General features: G+C 42.0%; 1 protein-coding gene and 1 long non-coding RNA gene across 2 annotated transcripts; one reads left to right on the top strand and one right to left on the bottom strand.

The window, feature by feature from the left end:
* Positions 1–3,051: 3,051 nt before the first annotated feature.
* LOC132854538 (uncharacterized) lies at positions 3,052–4,456 on the bottom strand. Its single transcript, XR_009649266.1, has 3 exons — positions 4,382–4,456; positions 4,242–4,302; positions 3,052–3,479 (listed from the first exon to the last, which is right to left on the bottom strand). It is a non-coding gene; the product is annotated as an uncharacterized LOC132854538 (long non-coding RNA).
* A 2,689-nt stretch (positions 4,457–7,145) lies between these two features.
* On the top strand, positions 7,146–16,781 carry LOC132854535 (E3 ubiquitin-protein ligase TRIM39-like). The gene is made up of 8 exons (XM_060883009.1): positions 7,146–7,341; positions 7,761–7,840; positions 12,867–13,429; positions 13,528–13,623; positions 13,740–13,973; positions 14,065–14,227; positions 14,413–14,448; positions 15,610–16,781. Exons 1-8 carry the CDS (start codon positions 7,325–7,327, stop codon positions 16,158–16,160), a joined length of 1,740 nt encoding a protein of 579 aa, XP_060738992.1. The 5' UTR covers positions 7,146–7,324; the 3' UTR covers positions 16,161–16,781.
* The last annotated feature ends 2,462 nt before the right edge of the window (positions 16,782–19,243 follow it).

Raw genomic sequence — 19,243 nt, 5'->3', positions numbered from 1 at the left:
GTCTTTTCCCATATGACCCATGTTATCATGCAGGCTCATCAAGACCATCTCACGAAGTTCTTCAGGTAAGACTAGCTGGTACTGTGTTTGGCCTTCTTCTTGGCGTGTCCTATAGAGGATGCCGTTCCGCAGTTCAAGCCTGGTCAATTCTCTCAACAATAGAGGTAGGTCTGGAAGCAAGGTTCTCACAGCAGGCAGTGGTTTCTCGCCATGCTCAATCTGGAAGATGACATGTTTAATGCATTGGTCGGCTCTCTGTTTGTCTCTGAGCTCTGCCTCTGATAGGTGTGAGATGATGGGAAGCCCTCCAAGCTCATTTTCCTGCTCAAAACTATCAGGCACAGCATCTCCGGAGATGGCTAGGCTCTCGACAAGGGAGATACTTCCATCTCTGCCCATTCCATCATTGGAACAATAAATCAGCTGTCTCTCACAGATGGCACGAACAACCCCCTGATCCACAGCCTCAATGTTATCTGGGTCGGATAGATGGTGTTGTGTGAACTGGCGGATCCTGTCCCACTCTTTTTGAGATGCGGGGTCGTCATGCAGGTTGCCATGCGGACGTCGTGATAATGCGTCAGCATCTCCATTCTGCTTTCCTGGCCGGTACTGGAGCTTAAAGGAGAAGGTAGAGAGAGCAGCTAGCCACCTGTAGCTGGTTGCATCAAGTTTGGCTGAAGTAAGTATGTAGGTAAGGGGATTGCTGTCAGTGACTACTGTGAACTGATTGCCATAGAGGTAGTCACTGAACTTCTCCGTTACAGACCATTTCAGCGCTAAAAACTCAAGCTTGTGAGCTGGATAACGGGACTCACTACGTGATAACCCTCTGCTAGCATAGGCGATGACACGCAGCTGTCCCTCCTGCTCCTGATATAAAGCTGCTCCGAGGCCGGTGGAACTTGCATCCGTGTGAAGGATGTAAGGGAGTGCAGGATTTGCGAAGGCCAGAACCGGGGATGTTGTCAACTTGCCGATGATCATCTCAAATGCCTCTTGGCAGGCGGAAGTCCAACGGTTCAGAAATGGTTCCTTGGGGTTGTAGTATTGGCCACTCCTTTCCTTCGACTTTGGATGCTTCCTTAGAGGTGGGTAGCCAGATGTTAAGTCGTTCAGAGGTTTCATTATACTTGAATAGTCTTTAATGAACTTTCTATAATACCCACAGAATCCAAGGAAGGCTTTCAATTCTTTTAGATGCTGAGGAACTGGCCAGGACTTTAGCGCCGCAATCTTTTCTGGGTCGGTCTCCACGCCGTGCTCTGAGACCACATGCCCCAAGTACCGGACTGAGGACTGGAAGAACCTACATTTTTCCGGAGACAACTTGAGCCCATACTCCTTCAGGCGGTTGAGAACCTTGGTGAGTCTGGCTTCATGATCTTCTAAAGTTTTCGAGAAGACTATCAAGTCATCCAGGAAAACGACAACTTCCCTTAAGTTCATGTCTCCCATGCACTTTTCCATCAGTCTCTGGAAGGTACTCGGGGCATTTGTCACTCCCTGAGGCATGCGATTGAACTCCCAGAAACCGAGTGGGCATACGAAGGCGGTCTTTGGCCTGTCAACCTCGCTGCTTGTTGACTGCAGACACATGCATTTTGAGAACTTGCCATAGCCCGCTGCCGGTGTGTACCAAGGTGCTTCTTCATACGTGTGGCTTTAGCGGCCTGCCTATCCTCCTCAGTGCGAATTAATAACAAGAGTTCTGAAAATGCTGGTGGGTGACGTTTCTTTTCTTCGAGGTTGAGATCAGAGAGCAAAAGGTTGTCCCAACACCCGCGACAAAACTGTTTGAGAATGTGTCTATCTGCTTCTCCAGCAGTAGCTCCTCCTCTCTTAACAGCATGGTTCAGGGCAGCTTGAAGGCGGCAGAGGTAAGTAGAGGCCTTTTCACCAGGATCCTGAAGAGTATTCATAAACTGGGCGAAAAGCTCCTCGCCGTCCTCAACAGTTCCGAAGGCTGCGTCCAGCAGTTGAAGGTAGGTTTCAGGAGTAGCTTCGGGACTTAGCCTTTTGACAATGTCCGCTGCAGGAGAGAGCAAACTTTCAAAGATTTTCCGTGACTTCTGAAGATTAGACAGGGTGGGGTCTTTCCTGAGAAGCTCAACATGTGAACGCCATGTGTCGTAGTCTGTCTCACTATTGGGCCTGGGGAGCTTGCCTGAGAACGAACGAAGCTTGATGGGAAAGTGTGAATGTGTGTTTAATTCATCTTTCCTCACAATGTGCTCTACAATGACTTTTTGAATTTCAGGTGGGTTCAGGTCACTCTCCACAAAGGACAGACTTTGCTTTGCATCAGCTGGTGGGCATGGCTTAGCACCACTATGAATGAACCTTTCCCTAGAAGAATCTGGGAGTAGCTGGGGGTGTGAGGGTTCAAATGTGTCAAGAGACGTGTTGAGCTGTCCAGCTCCAAACTCATTATCACCACTACAATCGGTCTCGATTGTCTCACTGATCTCTAACATCATTTCTTTCAACAGCTCTTCAAAGCTTCGTCCACTCAGTTTTGCTAGCTTCTTTATTTCAGCAAGGCAGGCTTTGGTAACATTGCTGCCAACTTTAGTTGTGTACACACTTGCCAGAGCTTGAACGTAGTACTTTACATCTGGATTGTCCTTAAGCTCATGTGTGTAGGGTAGAAGAGGGGTTAAGGCTTCAATAGTAGAACCATCTTGATACTCAATAATCAGGTTTTTATAAAACTCTGAGTTAATGTCAGTAACTGGGACAAGTCTCATGGAGCCATACTTCTTAAGGAAGTCTATGATCTCCTCATCTTCTGGTGATTCAAGCAAACCACTCACCACTACTGCGTTGGGGATTTTGATACCTGAGCTCATTATGAACTCCATGTTTGGTAAAGGATGATCTGTAAATGTGACAATTACTTACACACTTAAAATAGTTTCACACACGTGTAATGTGGTTCACTGATGACACATACCCAGGCTCCTGGCTGGCTCGCCACTTGTAACCCTCTGCTTAGGTTAATGTAACTACTAACTAGTTTAAGTATTAAGAAATTAAAGCTGGGCTAGTATCAGAAGCTCTAGATACGACAGTGGAGCCTGAAATAATAACCGGTCATCAAAGAACAGACAACACAAAACATAAATTTGAGCATTGTATTATACAAAATGAAGGGCAGTTAATTACATTCCCTGCCTACCTAAGCCGGCTTCCTGAGTGCACAGTGCACAATAAAATCAAAATAAATCCTCAAATAAAGAAAGAGTCCATGGAAGTTATGGATGTGTGTGTGTGGTTCCTAGAGTATGTTCTTTTCACTACCCGGGTAGATTTACGTGTGTTCTTATCTGTATTGCAAATGAAGGCACAGGATGATGCTGGTTCCAAAGATGCCACGGCTGGCCACACTGGACTCTTGTTCCGTTCACTTCTGCGGTTGGCTCGCCACTGACCGCTAGGGTCAGATCCAGATGGTCTATCCCTTTCTTAAAACCAATCTATACATACAGTACAGAATGTATTAATTACGATTGCCTCATTTCTGTTCAAATCTAATCAACTTTTCTTCATTCAAATGTCAAATCAAATATAACCAATTGTAAAGGTTATAAATACTCTAATCACTATGCAAATGAATATGCACACATCACACCAGATAACATAAGTCATTTCCAATGAACAACAATCAATCACTCATGTATTTCCATCTCACAGTACAAAATAAGTCAGAGAATCTAAGAAACCTAGTTCTGAAACCATATAGTTAGGTTTTTTCCCCCTTTTTTTTTTTTTTTTTTTAAATCTACTTTTTCATCTATTCTTTTTAACAACTAAGATAAACTTCTACTCATCATATACATATCAAACATGTATATTCACAATTAAATGAACTTAATCACCCCTATTTTAAATACATTTATATTAACTTTTAACTCAACAAAACAGTATGAAGGCACCTTTAGCAGTGTAACCACTATTAAAGATCTTCTACAGTGGTGTCTAACTTAGCTGAGCTAGCATAACAAACCAAATAGAACTTGCAGTTAATTGTTAACAATTAGCATGCAGCTAGCGTGATTAGCGATTTTTTATGAGCATCTTAAATAACATAAAACAATCTGAATCTGTATCTATATGGCATCAAACAGCAAGAATCAGGTTCATAACTCCGATTGGTTTTAAAAGAACAGTACTTTGCTTCATAATGGAACTTGCACAATCAGCATAACCCTCATTAGCATTAGCACTACCATCCTTACCGGAGGTGTCTTGAGAAGCTCGTGGCCATGCGGCTTAACTCTCTCTCACAAAGCTTTTAACCTAATGGACACACAATATTTCAATATATAGTACAAGATTCTTCTCTTAATTTCTATCCTCTAGAGGATATTTCACATACCAGTCCTTGTTTGTTTTCTAGCAACGTCTTTACTGGAGGAAAAGCGTGTTTGTTTGTTTTTGTTTTATGAACTCCCTAGGGTGTATGCGCCACCTGCAGGCAGATTAGAGAGTTGCACTCCAGTAACCTTGTGTGGGTTACACTCTCCCCTCCTGACTTATGCACGTCCCTGTGCATGCCAATGTTCAAACAGTTATCACTGGGCAGGACAAAATAGGGGGGCAAGCTGGTGCATCATTCTCACTTATGAGGTCATTCCACACAGTAGTCAGCCCTTGAAAGAATGACTTCACCACTGTTACTAAGGGGGTTCCCAGTTCAGTGTAGTCCAGCCGCCTAGTTGGCTGACGATTCCTCATGGATCTCCTTACTAGGTCATCCGTGTCAGCTTGTTCCTCAGTCTCCTTAATCTCCTCTTCTCCTTCATTTTCAATAACATTTGTCTCATCACACTCTGGCACGCCGGAGGGGACTGGAAGTTGCTCAGGGCAGTCCTCATCCAAGCCTTTTAAAAGGTTACCATTGCCAGATAAGTTTGTCTCTCTTTCCACAGATTCACTTCCAGGTATTTCTTCTATTTCCACAGGTTCATTTCCAGGTAAGTTCGGGTTCTGTTTCACATACCATATTTCACATACCAGTCCTTGTTTGTTTTCTAGCAACGTCTTTACTGGAGGAAAAGCGTGTTTGTTTGTTTTTGTTTTATGAACTCCCTAGGGTGTATGCGCCACCTGCAGGCAGATTAGAGAGTTGCACTCCAGTAACCTTGTGTGGGTTACACTTGCACGTGGCAAATTCCCCTCATCGTGCTGAGTGTTTTGATATGTCACATGTCCATGTTGTGCTAACTGTTTTGATTTCGCTCATTTTGGGGGCGGGGCTACACGTGAGGTCAGTTCTCCTCATCGTGCTGAGTGTTTTGATATATGACATGTCCATGTTGTGCTAACTTTTTGATTTCGCTAATTTTGGGGGCGGGGCTACACGTGACGTCATCAGAATACCCGCGAGAATCAGAATCTTTCTCAGAATCAGAATCTTTGCCTTACAAGTCAGCACAAAATTGGGTTTTTGGACTGTTGGGGGCGCTAGAGGGCTTTTTTTTTTAAAATGGCTGTTTTTAGTGATTTTTCCGTTATAGCGCCACGAAGTGGCCAATCGCCACGGTTTTTGAACTGTGAAGATTGACAGATTGAGATGTCCAATGGTAGGGATCTGAAAAGATAGATAGTGGAGCAAAGAGAGAGAGAGAGAGAACAAGAACAAACAATCGCCGCGGTTTTTGAACTGTGACCTCTGTTTGACCTCTTTCACACGTGTCCCAGGTTTGGTGTTGATAGCTCATTTAATTCTTGAGTTATTCACATTTTAGTAAAACTGGCTCCTCACAGTCCAAACTTTTTGAGGCCCCTTAAGGACCCTGAATCAAAATTTCAACTTTTTTTTGAAAATTATTGTCTTTGAGACTCCAGAGAATATTACTGCACTGGATTGGTCTTGATCAGGCGAAAAACCTAGGACTAGTTAGCAAAAGTAGGCTGAAGCGCCCCAAATTGTCCGATTCTGCTGAGATTTTGGCCCTGAGTAACTGTGACCAGTACTACCATCTGACCAAGTTTGAGCTCTCTAGGCCTTACGGTTTGGGCTGCACGATCGTTTCTAGGGCGGAATAATAATAATAATAATAATAATAATAATAATAAAAATAATAATAATAATTAAAGCTGCAAGCAGCATTTCCCGGGTTCAAGCGTTTAAGGCCTTTAGGGAGTTTAAGGCCTTAAAGGATTTTCACATACACAAATTGACAAATAAACAAAGTCATATCGGTGAGTCTACAATCCTCGTGCGAAGCAAAACGAAGTATGAAAACATACTTGGCAATAAAGACCATTCTGATTCTGATTCTGATTCTGAGACTTTGCCTTACGAGTCAGCACAAAATTGGGTTTTTGGACCTATGGGCACAAACGCGTTTTGGGGCGCTGAAGCGCCCAGACTGTCCGATTCCTCTGAGATTTTGGCCCTGAGTAACTGTGACCAGTACTACCACCTGACCAAGTTTGAGCTCTCTAGGCCTTACAGTTTGGGCTGCACGACCGTTTCTAGGGCGGAATAATAATATTATAATAATAATAATAATAATAATAATAAAAATAATAATAATAATTAAAGCTGCAAGCAGCATTTCCCGGGTTCAAGCGTTTAAGGCCTTTAGGGAGTTTAAGGCCTTAAAGGATTTTCACATACACAAAGTGACAAATAAACAAAGTCATATCGGTGAGTCTACAATCCTCGTGCGAGGCAAAACGAAGTATGAAAACATACTTGGCAATAAAGACCATTCTGATTCTATTCTGATTCTGAGACTTTGCCTTACGAGTCAGCACAAAATTGGGTTTTTGGACCTATGGGCACAAACGCGTTTTGGGGTGCTGAAGCGCCCCTGATTGTCCGATTCCTCTGAGATTTTGGCCCTGAGTAACTGTGACCAGTACTACTAAGTTTATCAGTACTACCAAATCTGACCAAGTTTGAGCTCTCTAGGCCTTACGCTTTGGGCTGCACGACCGTTTCTAGGGCGGAATAATAATAATAATAATAGTAATAATAATAATAAATATCCTAACAAAAACAATAGGTTTCCAGCGCTTCGCGCTTGAACCCTAATAATAATAATAATAATAATATTTATCTGCATACTCATCACCTACTGTGTGTTTCTCTTGTTTTTCTCTTGTGCCATTATACAGGACAGAGTTAGTAAGTGGAACCTTCAGTCTGTACTAACAACTGAGCAAGTCGTGACATCAGAGTGAAAGTGAAACCAGACCAGCCTGAATGTTCACCTCAACCAGGAAGTCAGAAAACTCTAAAAAACAAATGCTGGGTTTAAATACTGTAAATCCAGTGGATCTGAGAAGAGCATAAATACGAGCAGCTATGACAGAAAACACAAAGTATGTTCTTTATTTAATCTTCTTTGATAGTTTATCATTTCTGCAGGATGTTTTATTACTGTGAACTGAGTGTAGAGTTTTTTTTTGTGTAGAGTGAACTGAGCTGTAGTTTTGTCCCCTGGGAAACATGACCATCTATTATTCTGATGACTGTCATTGACTTTGTAGATTAATGTTTTTTTTATTTTATTTATTAAATAAGGATTTCTTTAAAATGAAATATAAGCTCATGCTCAGTTTAAACATTTAAATGTATTTTTATGTCTGTTACATGTTAGTCTTACTAACACCAGGAAATGAGAAACTATAATATATTATTATAGTTATTGACTGTCAGAAGGCTCAGTAAAAGTCTGTTCTTTTTACCATATAATGTGTTGCAGTATGTTTACTGACCAATGATTTGTTGCTTTTAAAAGGTTTAAAAGAAGAAAAATGGATATGACATTCGTAAAACCAGGAAATAGCAGCTGGAGCAGCAAGGATACATCTGCTATCTGTAAGTTACAAGTACTTGTGGATGTTAGATAAAGCCAGATTAAGCTTCTGATTATTACATCAAATGCTTTTCAGCATGGGCGGCACCAGAGAATTTGAACACAAATGCTGAGGGCACGCCAGTTTATTTACAGGGGGAGCTGAGACATTATAAATAATATTTAAAATAGGTCTTTGGCGTATATATTTTATATTCTCATTTTCACTAGAAGTGAATTCTGAAATAGAATTATGAGGTCACTTATTAGGCACAAGAAACAGCTCCATTTTTAAAATAAAATGTAATGATTTAATAATAATCTATTATTGCTTTAAGAACAAACAATGTATGTTGGTGCTATGGGTGAGCTTTGTTCTTTCTTGGAGATGCTGAAGCACCTACACTTACTTGCTCCTCTCTGGTGCTGCCTATGCTTTTCAGAGTTCATTAATCCACAGTTAAATTTAAACCCCATTGTCTCAGAGCAGGATAAAGCAGATACTGAACATAAAGACAGTAAATGAATCATGCTGTAATGAAGCGTCATAGGGCTGAGGATCCATTTGCAGGCTTTATTAGAATACTCGCAGTACAACAGGCAAAGGTCAACGTAGGCAAACACACCAATACAGTAGACAGAAATCGTGGTCAATACAACAGGCAGAAGGTCGGGGCAGGCGGCAGAGAATCGTACAAAACAGTAATACAAAACAGGAAACACTCGGAATGATAGCCGAGGCAAATCAAGACTTTGCACAGAAGTAAAGTTCAAGTTCGTTTATATGGTCAGTGGCTGATTGAGAACAGGTGGCAGTGCAATCACCACATGAGGATGCGTACGATGCCGGGGTCTTCCAAGAGGTCGAGGGGCCGGTTTATCCGGGTGCTGTCGGTGAAACTCGGCGGTGAGTGACGGGTCCAGCATGTCCCTCGCCCCTACTCAAGAGCGTTGCTCTGGACCCTACCCCTCCCAGTCGACCAGAAATTCGAGGTTACCGCCCCGGCATCTGGAGTCTAGTAGGTTGTGGACCTGATATGCCTCTTCGCTGCCGACCAACGGGGCGGTGGCACTGGTGGGTCGGCAGCCTCCTCTCTTTCCCTCTCGGACCACCGGCGGGTTTAAGTAACGAGACATGGAAAGTGGGAGAGATGCGGTAAGTGGAGGGTAACGCCAGGTGGTATGACACCGGGTTTATTTGTTTAATGATCCTGAATGGACCCACGTACCTAGGACTGAGCTTTCTGCAGGAGACGGATGTCACGGGTGGAGAGCCAAACCAACTGACCAGGTTGGTAATCTGGGTGCGTTCTGCGGCGTTTGTCAGCCTGGTGTTTTTGTTGCCTTACGGCTCTTTGCAGCTGGTGATGTGCCTCGTTCCAGGTCTCTTCGATCCTACGGAACTAATCATCCACTGCTGGTAGATCTGAGGGCTCACCAGACAATGGGGATAGAGGCGGTTGATACCCAAGTATACACTGGAATGGTGTGATACTGGTGGTTGATTTTGGTGAGTGAGTTCTGTGCGTATTCCACCCACATGAGGTACCTGCTCCAGTCACCCTGGTTATTCTGACAATACGAGTGGAGGAAACGGGTAAGTTCTTGATTCATGTGCTCAGTTTGGCTGTTGGCTTGTGGGTGATATCCTGAGGTAAGACTGATGTTGAAGTTTAATTGTTTGAAGAAGGCAGACCAAACTCGGGATGTGAACTGCTGTCCTTTGTCGGAGACTAGGTCCTCAGGTAGGCCGTAGAAGCGGAACACGTAATTACAGATGGTTTCCGCTGTCGCGAATGCTGTGGGCAGTTTGGATAGAGGTATCAGGTGGCAAGCCTCTGAGAATCGATCTACGATGGTGAGGATTACGGTGCAGTTGCTGGACTTGGGTAGATCGGTGACGAAGTCAATGGCTATGTGGGACCAGGGTCGCAGCGGGATTGCTAAGGGCTGCAGTAATCCGGCAGGGAGTTGATGTGAGGCTTTATATGTGTTACACACAGTACAGTTTCTCACAAAGTTTCCTACATCTTCGGACAGAGAGGACCACCAGAACTTATTCTGAGCGTCGGGTAGTTGCCGAGATGCCGGGATGACCGGAGCTTGGAGAGGCATGCAGTAGTTCGAGGAGGGCTGAGCGTTAGTTTGCCGGCACGTAGGTCTTGGTGGGAGGACAGTCGGCAGTAGTCGGAGACAGCGCGTTGGTTTGGGAGATTTCGGTCATATTGTCCCATTGAATGGGAGCGACAATTTGAGCTTCGGGGATAATGGACCCGGCCGGCGGGTTCTGGTCGAGCTCATTGTCTAGGCGGGAGAGTGCATCAGCTTTAATGTTCTTGGACCCTGGTCTGTAGGTGACTGAAGCGGAAGCATGTGAAGAACATAGCCCATTGCGCTTGGCATGTGTTCATTCGCTTGGCAGAGCATAGGTATTCTAGATTTTTATGATCTGTGAGGACCATGAAAGGATGTTGGGCGCCCTCCAGCCAGTGCCGCCACTCCTCGAATGCTGCCTTTCATGGCTAGCAATTCGCGGTCTCCTACATCATAGTTGCGTTCGGTAGCCGATAGTTTCCGGAAGAAGTAAACACACGGGAACATTTTGTTGGCCGGCCCCTGACACTGTGACAGGACCGCTCCAATTCCTGTGTTGGAGGTGTCCACTTCGACAGTGAACATAACAGTGAAGAGTCAGGGTTATGGAGAATGTGAGCCGTGGTGAAACACTCCTTCAAGAGACGAAAGGCTGTAATTGCCTCGGGTTGACCACGTGAGCCCAGGAAGGATGTGGAGGTACAAATGAGGTTGTAAGCGTTGCGTAGGTCCAGTTTGGTGAAATATTTGGCCTTGCGCAGTTGTTCTGGAGCTGATGGGATGAGTGGGAGAGGATAACGAAACTTTACGGTTAGCTCATTCAGAGCCCGATAGTCGATGCAAGGTCGGAGCCCTACGTCCTTTTTCTTCACAAAGAAGAACCCTGATGAGGCTGGTGATACTGAATGCCGAATAAACCCCTTCTTTAATTCCTCCTTGATGTAGTTATTCATTGCTTCAGTTTCTGGTTGTGACAGGGGAAAGATTCTGCCCTTGGGTGGTGTGGCGTCGGGCAGGAGCTCGATGCAGCAATCACTGGGTCGATGAAGAGGTAACTCTGTGGCCTTGAACTTGTTGAATGCCTCTGTGAGATCGCGATATTCGGCCGGAAGGCCGAGAATGGCAGGAGATTCAGGTGTGGTGATCGTGGAGTTGATCTGGAATGGTGTCTTGGAGGGCTGGAAATGTTGGGTGCAGGACTACCTCGCAAGCTTTGCAGCACAGTGACGAGTTCACTCGTGAGCGAGGTAAGAGGAGTCAACTGCTTCTAATGGCCTTCTGTAATGAAGCGTCATAGGGCTGAGGATCCATTTGCAGGCTTTATTAGAATACTCGCAGTACAACAGGCAAAGGTTGACGTAGGCAAACACACAGAGGTGGGTAGTAACGAATTACATTTACTTCGTTACATTTACTTGAGTACATTTTTTTGTAACTTGTACTTTTTGAGTATAATTAAAGATGCGTACTTTTACTCTTACTCAAGTAGATTTTTAGTGGAAAAACTTTACTTTTACTTCGCTACAATCGGCGGCGTTCCTCCGTTACTCAAATATGAGATTTAATAAATAATTAGTTTATATGACAAGTCTTGCGAGACGTTGGAGAGGCTGCTTCGCGAGGGTATGCTGCGCATCTCCCGCTGAAGTTTAGCGCGCCTTTAGTTGGAAGATGATGGCTGAAGCAGAGGAAGACGTTTGCGCTTTATCAAAGGCAGATCACCCGTGGCCTCAAATTAATTCTATATTTTCACTCCAAGATGTAAAAAATAATAGCTTTATAATGAGATGCATTCTGTGTGCACCAAAACAAACAGACAATGCAGCTTACAAGAATACCAGCTCCAACCTAAAAAAACACGTAGCAGTAAGTGTCAAAATTATGCCTATTTGATGGTAATTTCGTAACTATGGGCACTTTGACCTTAACGTAATACTACATTTCACACAATATCTGAATGTTTTCCCTCACATACGCTCTCGTGCAATCCTGTGAACCCTACAAACAACACATTCATGAACAAACGTTCATTATAAGCATCTGCATTTTAATATCCATGTTCCACAAAATAAATTGAATTGCATACTGTAAGACGTTTTGCATTTATACGCAAATCCTGACATCTCACAAGTTTTTTTGACTAAGTTTTTTTTTCAGTAAAGTGTAGAACATATACAAAATAAAAACGGGATTGTATTTTGTTTTATCCCTACCTAAAGAATACATGTACTTACTTATAAAATGTAACAAATGTAAGAATAAAGTAAATTAATCTTAAAAGGAAGAGCAGGTTAGCCCAGCACATCATTCATTTACATCATTAAACCATTAATCACATATACACACACACACACATATATATACACACACACACACACATACACACACATATATATACGTGTATATATATACGTGTGTGTGTGTGTGTGTGTGTGTGTGTGTGTGTGTGTGTGTGTGTATATATATATATATATATATATATATATATATATATACACACACACACACACACACACACACACACACACAGTCCCAGTGAGGGGTTATGGGAAGTGTAGTCCGGAAGCTACTAATACTTGGGAGAATGTTCCCTCTAGTGGCGATCGGAGGACGAGGCAGGTGCTACATTCAGGACACATGCAGCATTGACCAATCATATCATTTAGTCCTAATCCATTCTTTTTGACTACCTGCTTCCACCTATAATAAATAAAGAACGGATCTTCTGATACACAGCTCTAATACATATCTCCTTATGGTAATTTATAGTAAAGCCTTCACTTTTTTTTTTACAACTCTGCAACTTTTGCAACTCTGAGATTAAAAGATAATCCACTTTTTTTTATATGTTATTACCCACTTTTCAGTTCCACACAAAATGTTCTTTGTTCTCTGAAATAAAGAATTAAAGAATTTTACTGATTTGTTTATTTTTATCCTTTATCTCTCACCCAGTTGCAGGTGAATCCAGCGGCCACCTGACTGAAGAGCAGTTAAAGTGTTCTATCTGTCTGGAAGTGTTCACTGATCCCGTCACCACTCCATGTGGACACAGCTTCTGCAAGAGCTGCATTACACAAAGCTGGGATATGAGTGAACACTGCCATTGTCCATATTGTAATGAGAAATTCACCATAAGACCTGAACCCAAGATTAATATAACACTGAGAGAGGTTGCAGATAACTTCAAGAAGAGAAGCAAAGAGCCTCCTGAGAGTTTGGAGGTTCTCTGTGACGCCTGCACTGGTGTGAAGCAGAAGGCTGTAAAATCCTGTCTGGATTGTGGTGTGACTTTCTGTTCGTCTCATTTAGAGCCTCATATTAATGTTCCAAGATCTAAGAAACACAAACTAATAAACGCAGTGAAGAACCTGGAGATGTACATGTGCCAGAAGCATGTGAGACCTCTGGAGCTCTTCTGTAGAGATGATCAGATGTATCTGTGTCAGTTCTGCATTGAAGGAGAACACAAGAATCACAATGTTATTCTGTTAGAGGAGGAGAGTGGAGAGAAGAAGGTTAGAGACACTGACAGTGGTTATTTTTGTCATGAAGAAAATAAATGTGTTTACATTTTGTAAATAAACTGCTATGTGTTTTTGATTTCTGTGCACAGATTCAGCTGCAGAAAACACAGACAGAGCTGCAGCAGATGATCCAGGAGCGACTGAAGAAGATCCAGGAGATTAATCACTCAGTAGAGCTCAGCAAAGTGGGTGAAACATGATGTAGTTCTTATCTGCTGCATTCTGTACATTTGTCCTCCATATTTCATGTCACAGGCTATAACACTTTTTGGTAAATGTGAGAAATTCTTCTGTTCTTTAGAGAAACATGGAGAAAGAGAAATCAGACAATGTTGAAGTCTTCAAAGCTCTGATTCGTTCCATTGAGAGGATTCAGGCTGAGCTGCTGGAGGTGATGGAGGAGAAGCAGAAAGCAGCAGAGAAGCAGGCTGAAGGACTCATTAAAGAGGTGGAGCAGGAAATCGAGGAGCTAAAGAGGAGAGACACTGAGCTGGAGCAGTTCTCACACACTGAAGATCATCTCCACTTCCTAAAGGTCAGAGTTCCTCTCTCTATCACTCTGACACTGTGCAGAAGATCACAGAACATCAGCTGAGGGATTTCTCTTCTCTCATGTTCTACTGTAGATTTACCCGTCACTGTGCATCGCTCCACACACCAAGAACTGGTCTGAGATCAGCATTAACATTGACCTGAGTGTGGACGTTCTGAGGACGACTCTGTCTCGGATTCAGAAGACTCTGAATAAGAAACTCAGTGTGACGCTGAATAAGATATTGAGAGAAACAGGTGAGAAACTGAGAAGTCTGTAACAGATTAATTATTTTGTTAAAGGCTGTATGAACATTGCTAATTAGTTGTTTTATTGGTAAATAAATGAATGTAAATTTGTATTACTAAATTTTATAGCTTCATCTGATGCCAAGTTTATATTAAAACATCTCTGATCTATTAAATATTTTTGTTGTGATTAGTCTCCACAGAACTGAAGAGGATTCAGCAGTATGCAGGTACACTGCACTTACTGTATTATACATTTACATTATATTAATGATACTTCAGTCATTTTAATAAAGATTTAGAATGATTCCTGCTATGAAATTAGCTTCTTATCCCAGCTCTCTATCACCTATTATGCAAAAATATGAATATAAGAATATATAACCCTCAATATAACTGATCTTCTACATTAGAAGACTCGTGTCTGCAGATCCGACATCTCTGAATGGTCAACAGATATTTAACAAATATTCAAATCAAATTATACATTTTAAGCTTTAAAGTTTAGTAAGTTTAAAATGTTTCACCTTGTCCAGTTTTTTCTCTTTAATCTTATATCTGTAAAATAAAGTGACCCATATAAAAAAAAGATCAGAAATACACATAAAAAACATTTAAATAAAACTAGATTTGTAAAGTTCGTTGCGACAAACTTCGCAAATACCGGTGCTTTTTGGAGGCGAGTGGACATAAGGGTCAGTGTTACTTTTGGAGGCAAGTGGACAGAAAGCTAGGGTGCCAAAACATTTGGAGGCAAGTGGAGACGAGCATGTGATGTCATCTGAATACTCCTGAGGAAGTTCCCCTCATTGTGCTGAGTGTTTTGATATGTCACATGTCCATGTTGTAAAAACGTTTTTGATTTTGCATATTTTGGGGGCGGGGCTGCGGCACAACCGGAAGGCCAGTTGGTACACCAATTTAAAACTTTGTTCTGAGTATCATCCTAAAGGAGCTGGCCGAGTTTGGTGTAGATTGTTCGAAAGCTTGCCGAGTTATAAACCTCCAAAGTTTATAATGGGAGTCTATGGGGAAAAAAGGCCAATTTGAGACCCGGTACCGGAAGTACCGGTACTCGGATCGCTTAGAAAAGTAATAGCAACAAACTTGGTGCATGTGGCTCGAAAGCCCTAGGCCGCATTAAATTTTATAAGTTTTTGTCTAAGCTGAAATAGGAAAACAGAATGTTGGCTTCTACAAAGACAACATAATAAAAAATAAACAGGTTAAACCATAAACTTTAAACACACTGAGCATTTTTTACACTAAATTTGGCCCATACGTATGTTCCACAAACCTGCTTATAATTTTGAAATGATTGTGTTTAATGAATTTGTTTGTTATTATTATTTACCTGATTACTCATCACATTCTGTTTGTTTTCCTGTCAGTGTATGTAACTCTGGACCCTGATACAGCTTGTCCCTATCTTGTCCTCAGTGATGAAGGAAAACAAGTTGTATGTGGAGACACAAAGCAGAATCTCCCAGACACCCCGAAAAGATTCACTAATTACACCATGGTCCTGGGAAAGCAGGGTTTCTCATCGGAGAGGTTTTACTATGAGGTGCAGGTCAGCGGGAAGACTGAGTGGGGTTTAGGAGTGGTCAGAGAGTCTGTTAATAGGAAGGGAGATATTGATTCATTTAAACCTCTGACTGGATTCTGGACTGTGGTTCTGAGGAACGGGAACGAGTATGAGGCTGGTGATGACCCGTATATCTCCCTCTCCCTCAGAGAAAAGCCCCAGAAAGTGGGAGTGTTTGTGGATTATGAGGAGGGTCTGGTCTCCTTTTATGATGTTAAGGCCAGGTCTCATATCTACTCTTTCACTGGTCAGACCTTCACAGAGAAACTCTATCCATTCTTCAGTCCTTGCTTGAATGACGGAGGTAAAAACTCTGCACCATTGATCATCTCTCGTGTGCTAAAGACTGATTAAATTCTCACCTCAATCAATTATATGAAATGACTGAAATGAAAGACACTGGGTCTTATTTGTCAGGTTTAAGTTGTGAAAATTTTTTCACTATTTCACTGCTCATAAGTATATAGTGACACCAACAAAACTCTTTAAATGGTCGATCCCAGAGAGCTAAAAGTGTGAAATGGAAATAAATCTACAAACAGGAAAAATACTTTTCTTAGTGGCAGAAATGAAAGTTTATAAAATATAAATGATAATATAATTTATCAGTATAACAGATCGGATTAGAAATATTGAATCTAGACTCTAAATATAGAAAAGGTGAATTATGTGTGAAGTAAATTAGTTGAAAAGAAAATGGTTTAACATGAAATCAGTGAGAGAGAAAATTACATATCAGCACTGAACCCAGGTGACCATGAACACCAAGCACAATTCAATTCTATTTGTCAGAAGTCTCTCATGCTGAGAAACTATTTTTTTTATCTGTTGCTTTAATGGAATGTTAACACTGATATCACTTTGAATGAGGTGTACATGTTCATTATTCTGTTTTCCTGCTCATGTCTGATGCTTGCTTGTTAGTGCCTTTTGAGTTTGCTCTTGGTTTGTGAATATTAAATATCCTGTGTATGACTTTTGGACAGTTTCTTTTTCTTTATGCTTCACTGTACATTTACTGTGCATGGATCCTGAGCATTATGTAACCTTTGTTTAAAGTGCTAAAAATGAAAAGGAACCAACTACGCTATCTGGGTTATTTTATTCACCCAGGAAAATAAGTTAAACCCAAAAAGAAATTACAATAGTATGAAGGACCCTGCCGGTTCGGATCGGATTAAAGACAGAGACGTGACTTTCCAAAAATAGTACAAATTTATTTTGCAACAATCATTTGATTAAAAAAAAATACTCTTAAAAAATACTTTAAAATATCAAGCCATTTTAGCTTTTATACATTCACATGATATGGATTTTTGATATCAAGAATTCAGTTTTCAATACTTAAAATAAATATTAAGAGTGTGATTTCTAGTAGTAACCATATTTTGATACCAGGTATTACATTTAAATTCAATTGCTAATATTCAACTCAAAATTCTATTTAAAATATTCCATTCAATAAAGATTTGTTTATACCTCATTTAATTCTGTATTGTTTTACTCTTTGACCGAGAGATGGAGCAAACTTTTTTTAAAAGTAGGGAGGTTTGTAGTGGGAGCAGTGGGGTGTCAAGTGTGAATGTGTGGCAAATGGTTTACATGGCTCACGGGTCAGGTAGGAGGGCCCCTTAGCAGAATTTTGCTTAGGGCCCCAGTGAGGTCAGGATCGGCTCTGGTGTATACCACACACTTATGTCCAAGTAAATACTCATGGAATTTCTCACTCATCGCCCATTTAAGGGCCAAGAATTCCAGCTTCATGGAACTATAATTCGACATATTTCTCTCTGAAGGTCTTAATCCTCAACTTGCATAGGCTACAGGTCGAACTCTGCCCCCCGTTCCTGAGACAGGACTGCTCTCAATCCGCTGTAACTTGCATCTACTTCTAAGATAAATGGCAATGAGAAGTCTGCATAGGCCAAGAGGGGAGCGCTCACCAACCGCTGCTTCAAAGTATCAAAACTTTATTGACATTCCTCTGTCCAAGCCTCCTTGCAAGACCGGGCTGTACTTTTCCTCTTAACCCCAGTCAGATCAGCTACTATGAAGTGGGGCAGCCAGCTTGGCAAAACCCTCCACAGACCTCCTGTAATAACTGGCAAAAGGACCGAAGGACCGAAGTTCTGAGACCTGCTGGGGAGGCTGCCAATTAGCAACTGCCTCAATTTTCTTAGGGTCAGCCGCCACCCCCTGGTCGAAAATCAAGTGCCCCAAGTAGCCCACCTCGGGCCAGAAAAACGAACACTTCTCTAGTTTGGTTTTTAAGCCTTCTTCTTGTAAACACCTCCAGTCATTACAACTGCTCAGACACAACTGTACAGAAGGCAGTTTTCATCTTGTCCTTCTTGGCCACTGGGACCCGATTGTAGCCACTTGCGAGGTCCATTGTAGTGAACCACCAAGCACCTGAAAGAGCATCCAAAGATTCCTCTATTCTTGGTAATGGAAAGGAATCTTTTTTGTCTTACTGTTCAATTGATGATAATCAACACACATTCACAGGCTACCATCATTTTTCTTTACCATCATTTTTCTTTACCTGCTACTTTCTCTTATAATTTGGGTTTCCAGTAACTGATTAATGTGAGATTTGACTGCCTCATTCTGATGGAGGTAAGCGTCTATAACGCTGACTAACGGGAACCTCATCAGTCAGAGGAATATCATGTGTAATCAAAGTGGTACAACCCAAATCACCATTGTGTTCTGAAAACAGAAGATTCTGAAAACAGAATATTTAGACAGCAGCACCCTAACCTGACACTGTTCTTCAGCAGTTAATGGAAACAGATCAACAGCATTTATCTTGTCCTGTAGGGAACCAGTAATTACCTGGGAAGAGACAGTGGCCTGCACACTCAAAGGAACATCTTCAACACCTGGGGGTAAACTCACTACCGTTACTGTACTAATAGTTCCCAGAACAGTTTGCGCCCTACATTGATAACTGGAACATAAACTGTCCACAAGCTACCATAACAATGGCAGGGAAAGCCAGAAGGCCCGCTGCCAACCCACCACTAGAGGGCTCAAACACAACAGTCAATCCAGCATGTTGCTGAGAACAAGTAGCGGGAATAAACTTCATGGTGCCGCCTGGTACATGAATACACTTACCTCCTCGAACCTGGGCTGAAGAGTCTAAAGGGGCCTTTACCTGAAATTGATGGCATTTCTGTAGGGCTTGTTGCCATGAGTTTTTCCCTAACCCAAGGCTCAAAATTATTCAAATAAATGCTTTCAGCAGTGGTGTCAAAAGTATTCACGTTCAATACTCATGTAGAAGTATAGTGATGTGACATACGGCTAAGTACGGTGACCCATACTCAGAATTCGTTCTCTGCATTTAACCCATACAAAGTGCACACACACAGCAGTGAACACACACACACCGTGAACACACACCCAGAGCAGTGGGCAGCCATTTATGC

This window comes from Tachysurus vachellii, chromosome 12 (genome assembly GCF_030014155.1).
Source record: "Tachysurus vachellii isolate PV-2020 chromosome 12, HZAU_Pvac_v1, whole genome shotgun sequence".
Taxonomy (NCBI): domain Eukaryota; kingdom Metazoa; phylum Chordata; class Actinopteri; order Siluriformes; family Bagridae; genus Tachysurus; species Tachysurus vachellii.
This window is presented reverse-complemented; position numbering and strand designations above follow the sequence as displayed.

Bases quoted from the DNA above. Each gene is read 5' to 3' on its own strand.
- LOC132854535 (XM_060883009.1), top strand. The intron at 7,841-12,866 runs GTAAGTTACAAG...TCTCTCACCCAG, and splicing joins CAAGGATACATCTGCTATCT to TTGCAGGTGAATCCAGCGGC. The intron at 14,449-15,609 runs GTACACTGCACT...TTTTCCTGTCAG, and splicing joins GAGGATTCAGCAGTATGCAG to TGTATGTAACTCTGGACCCT.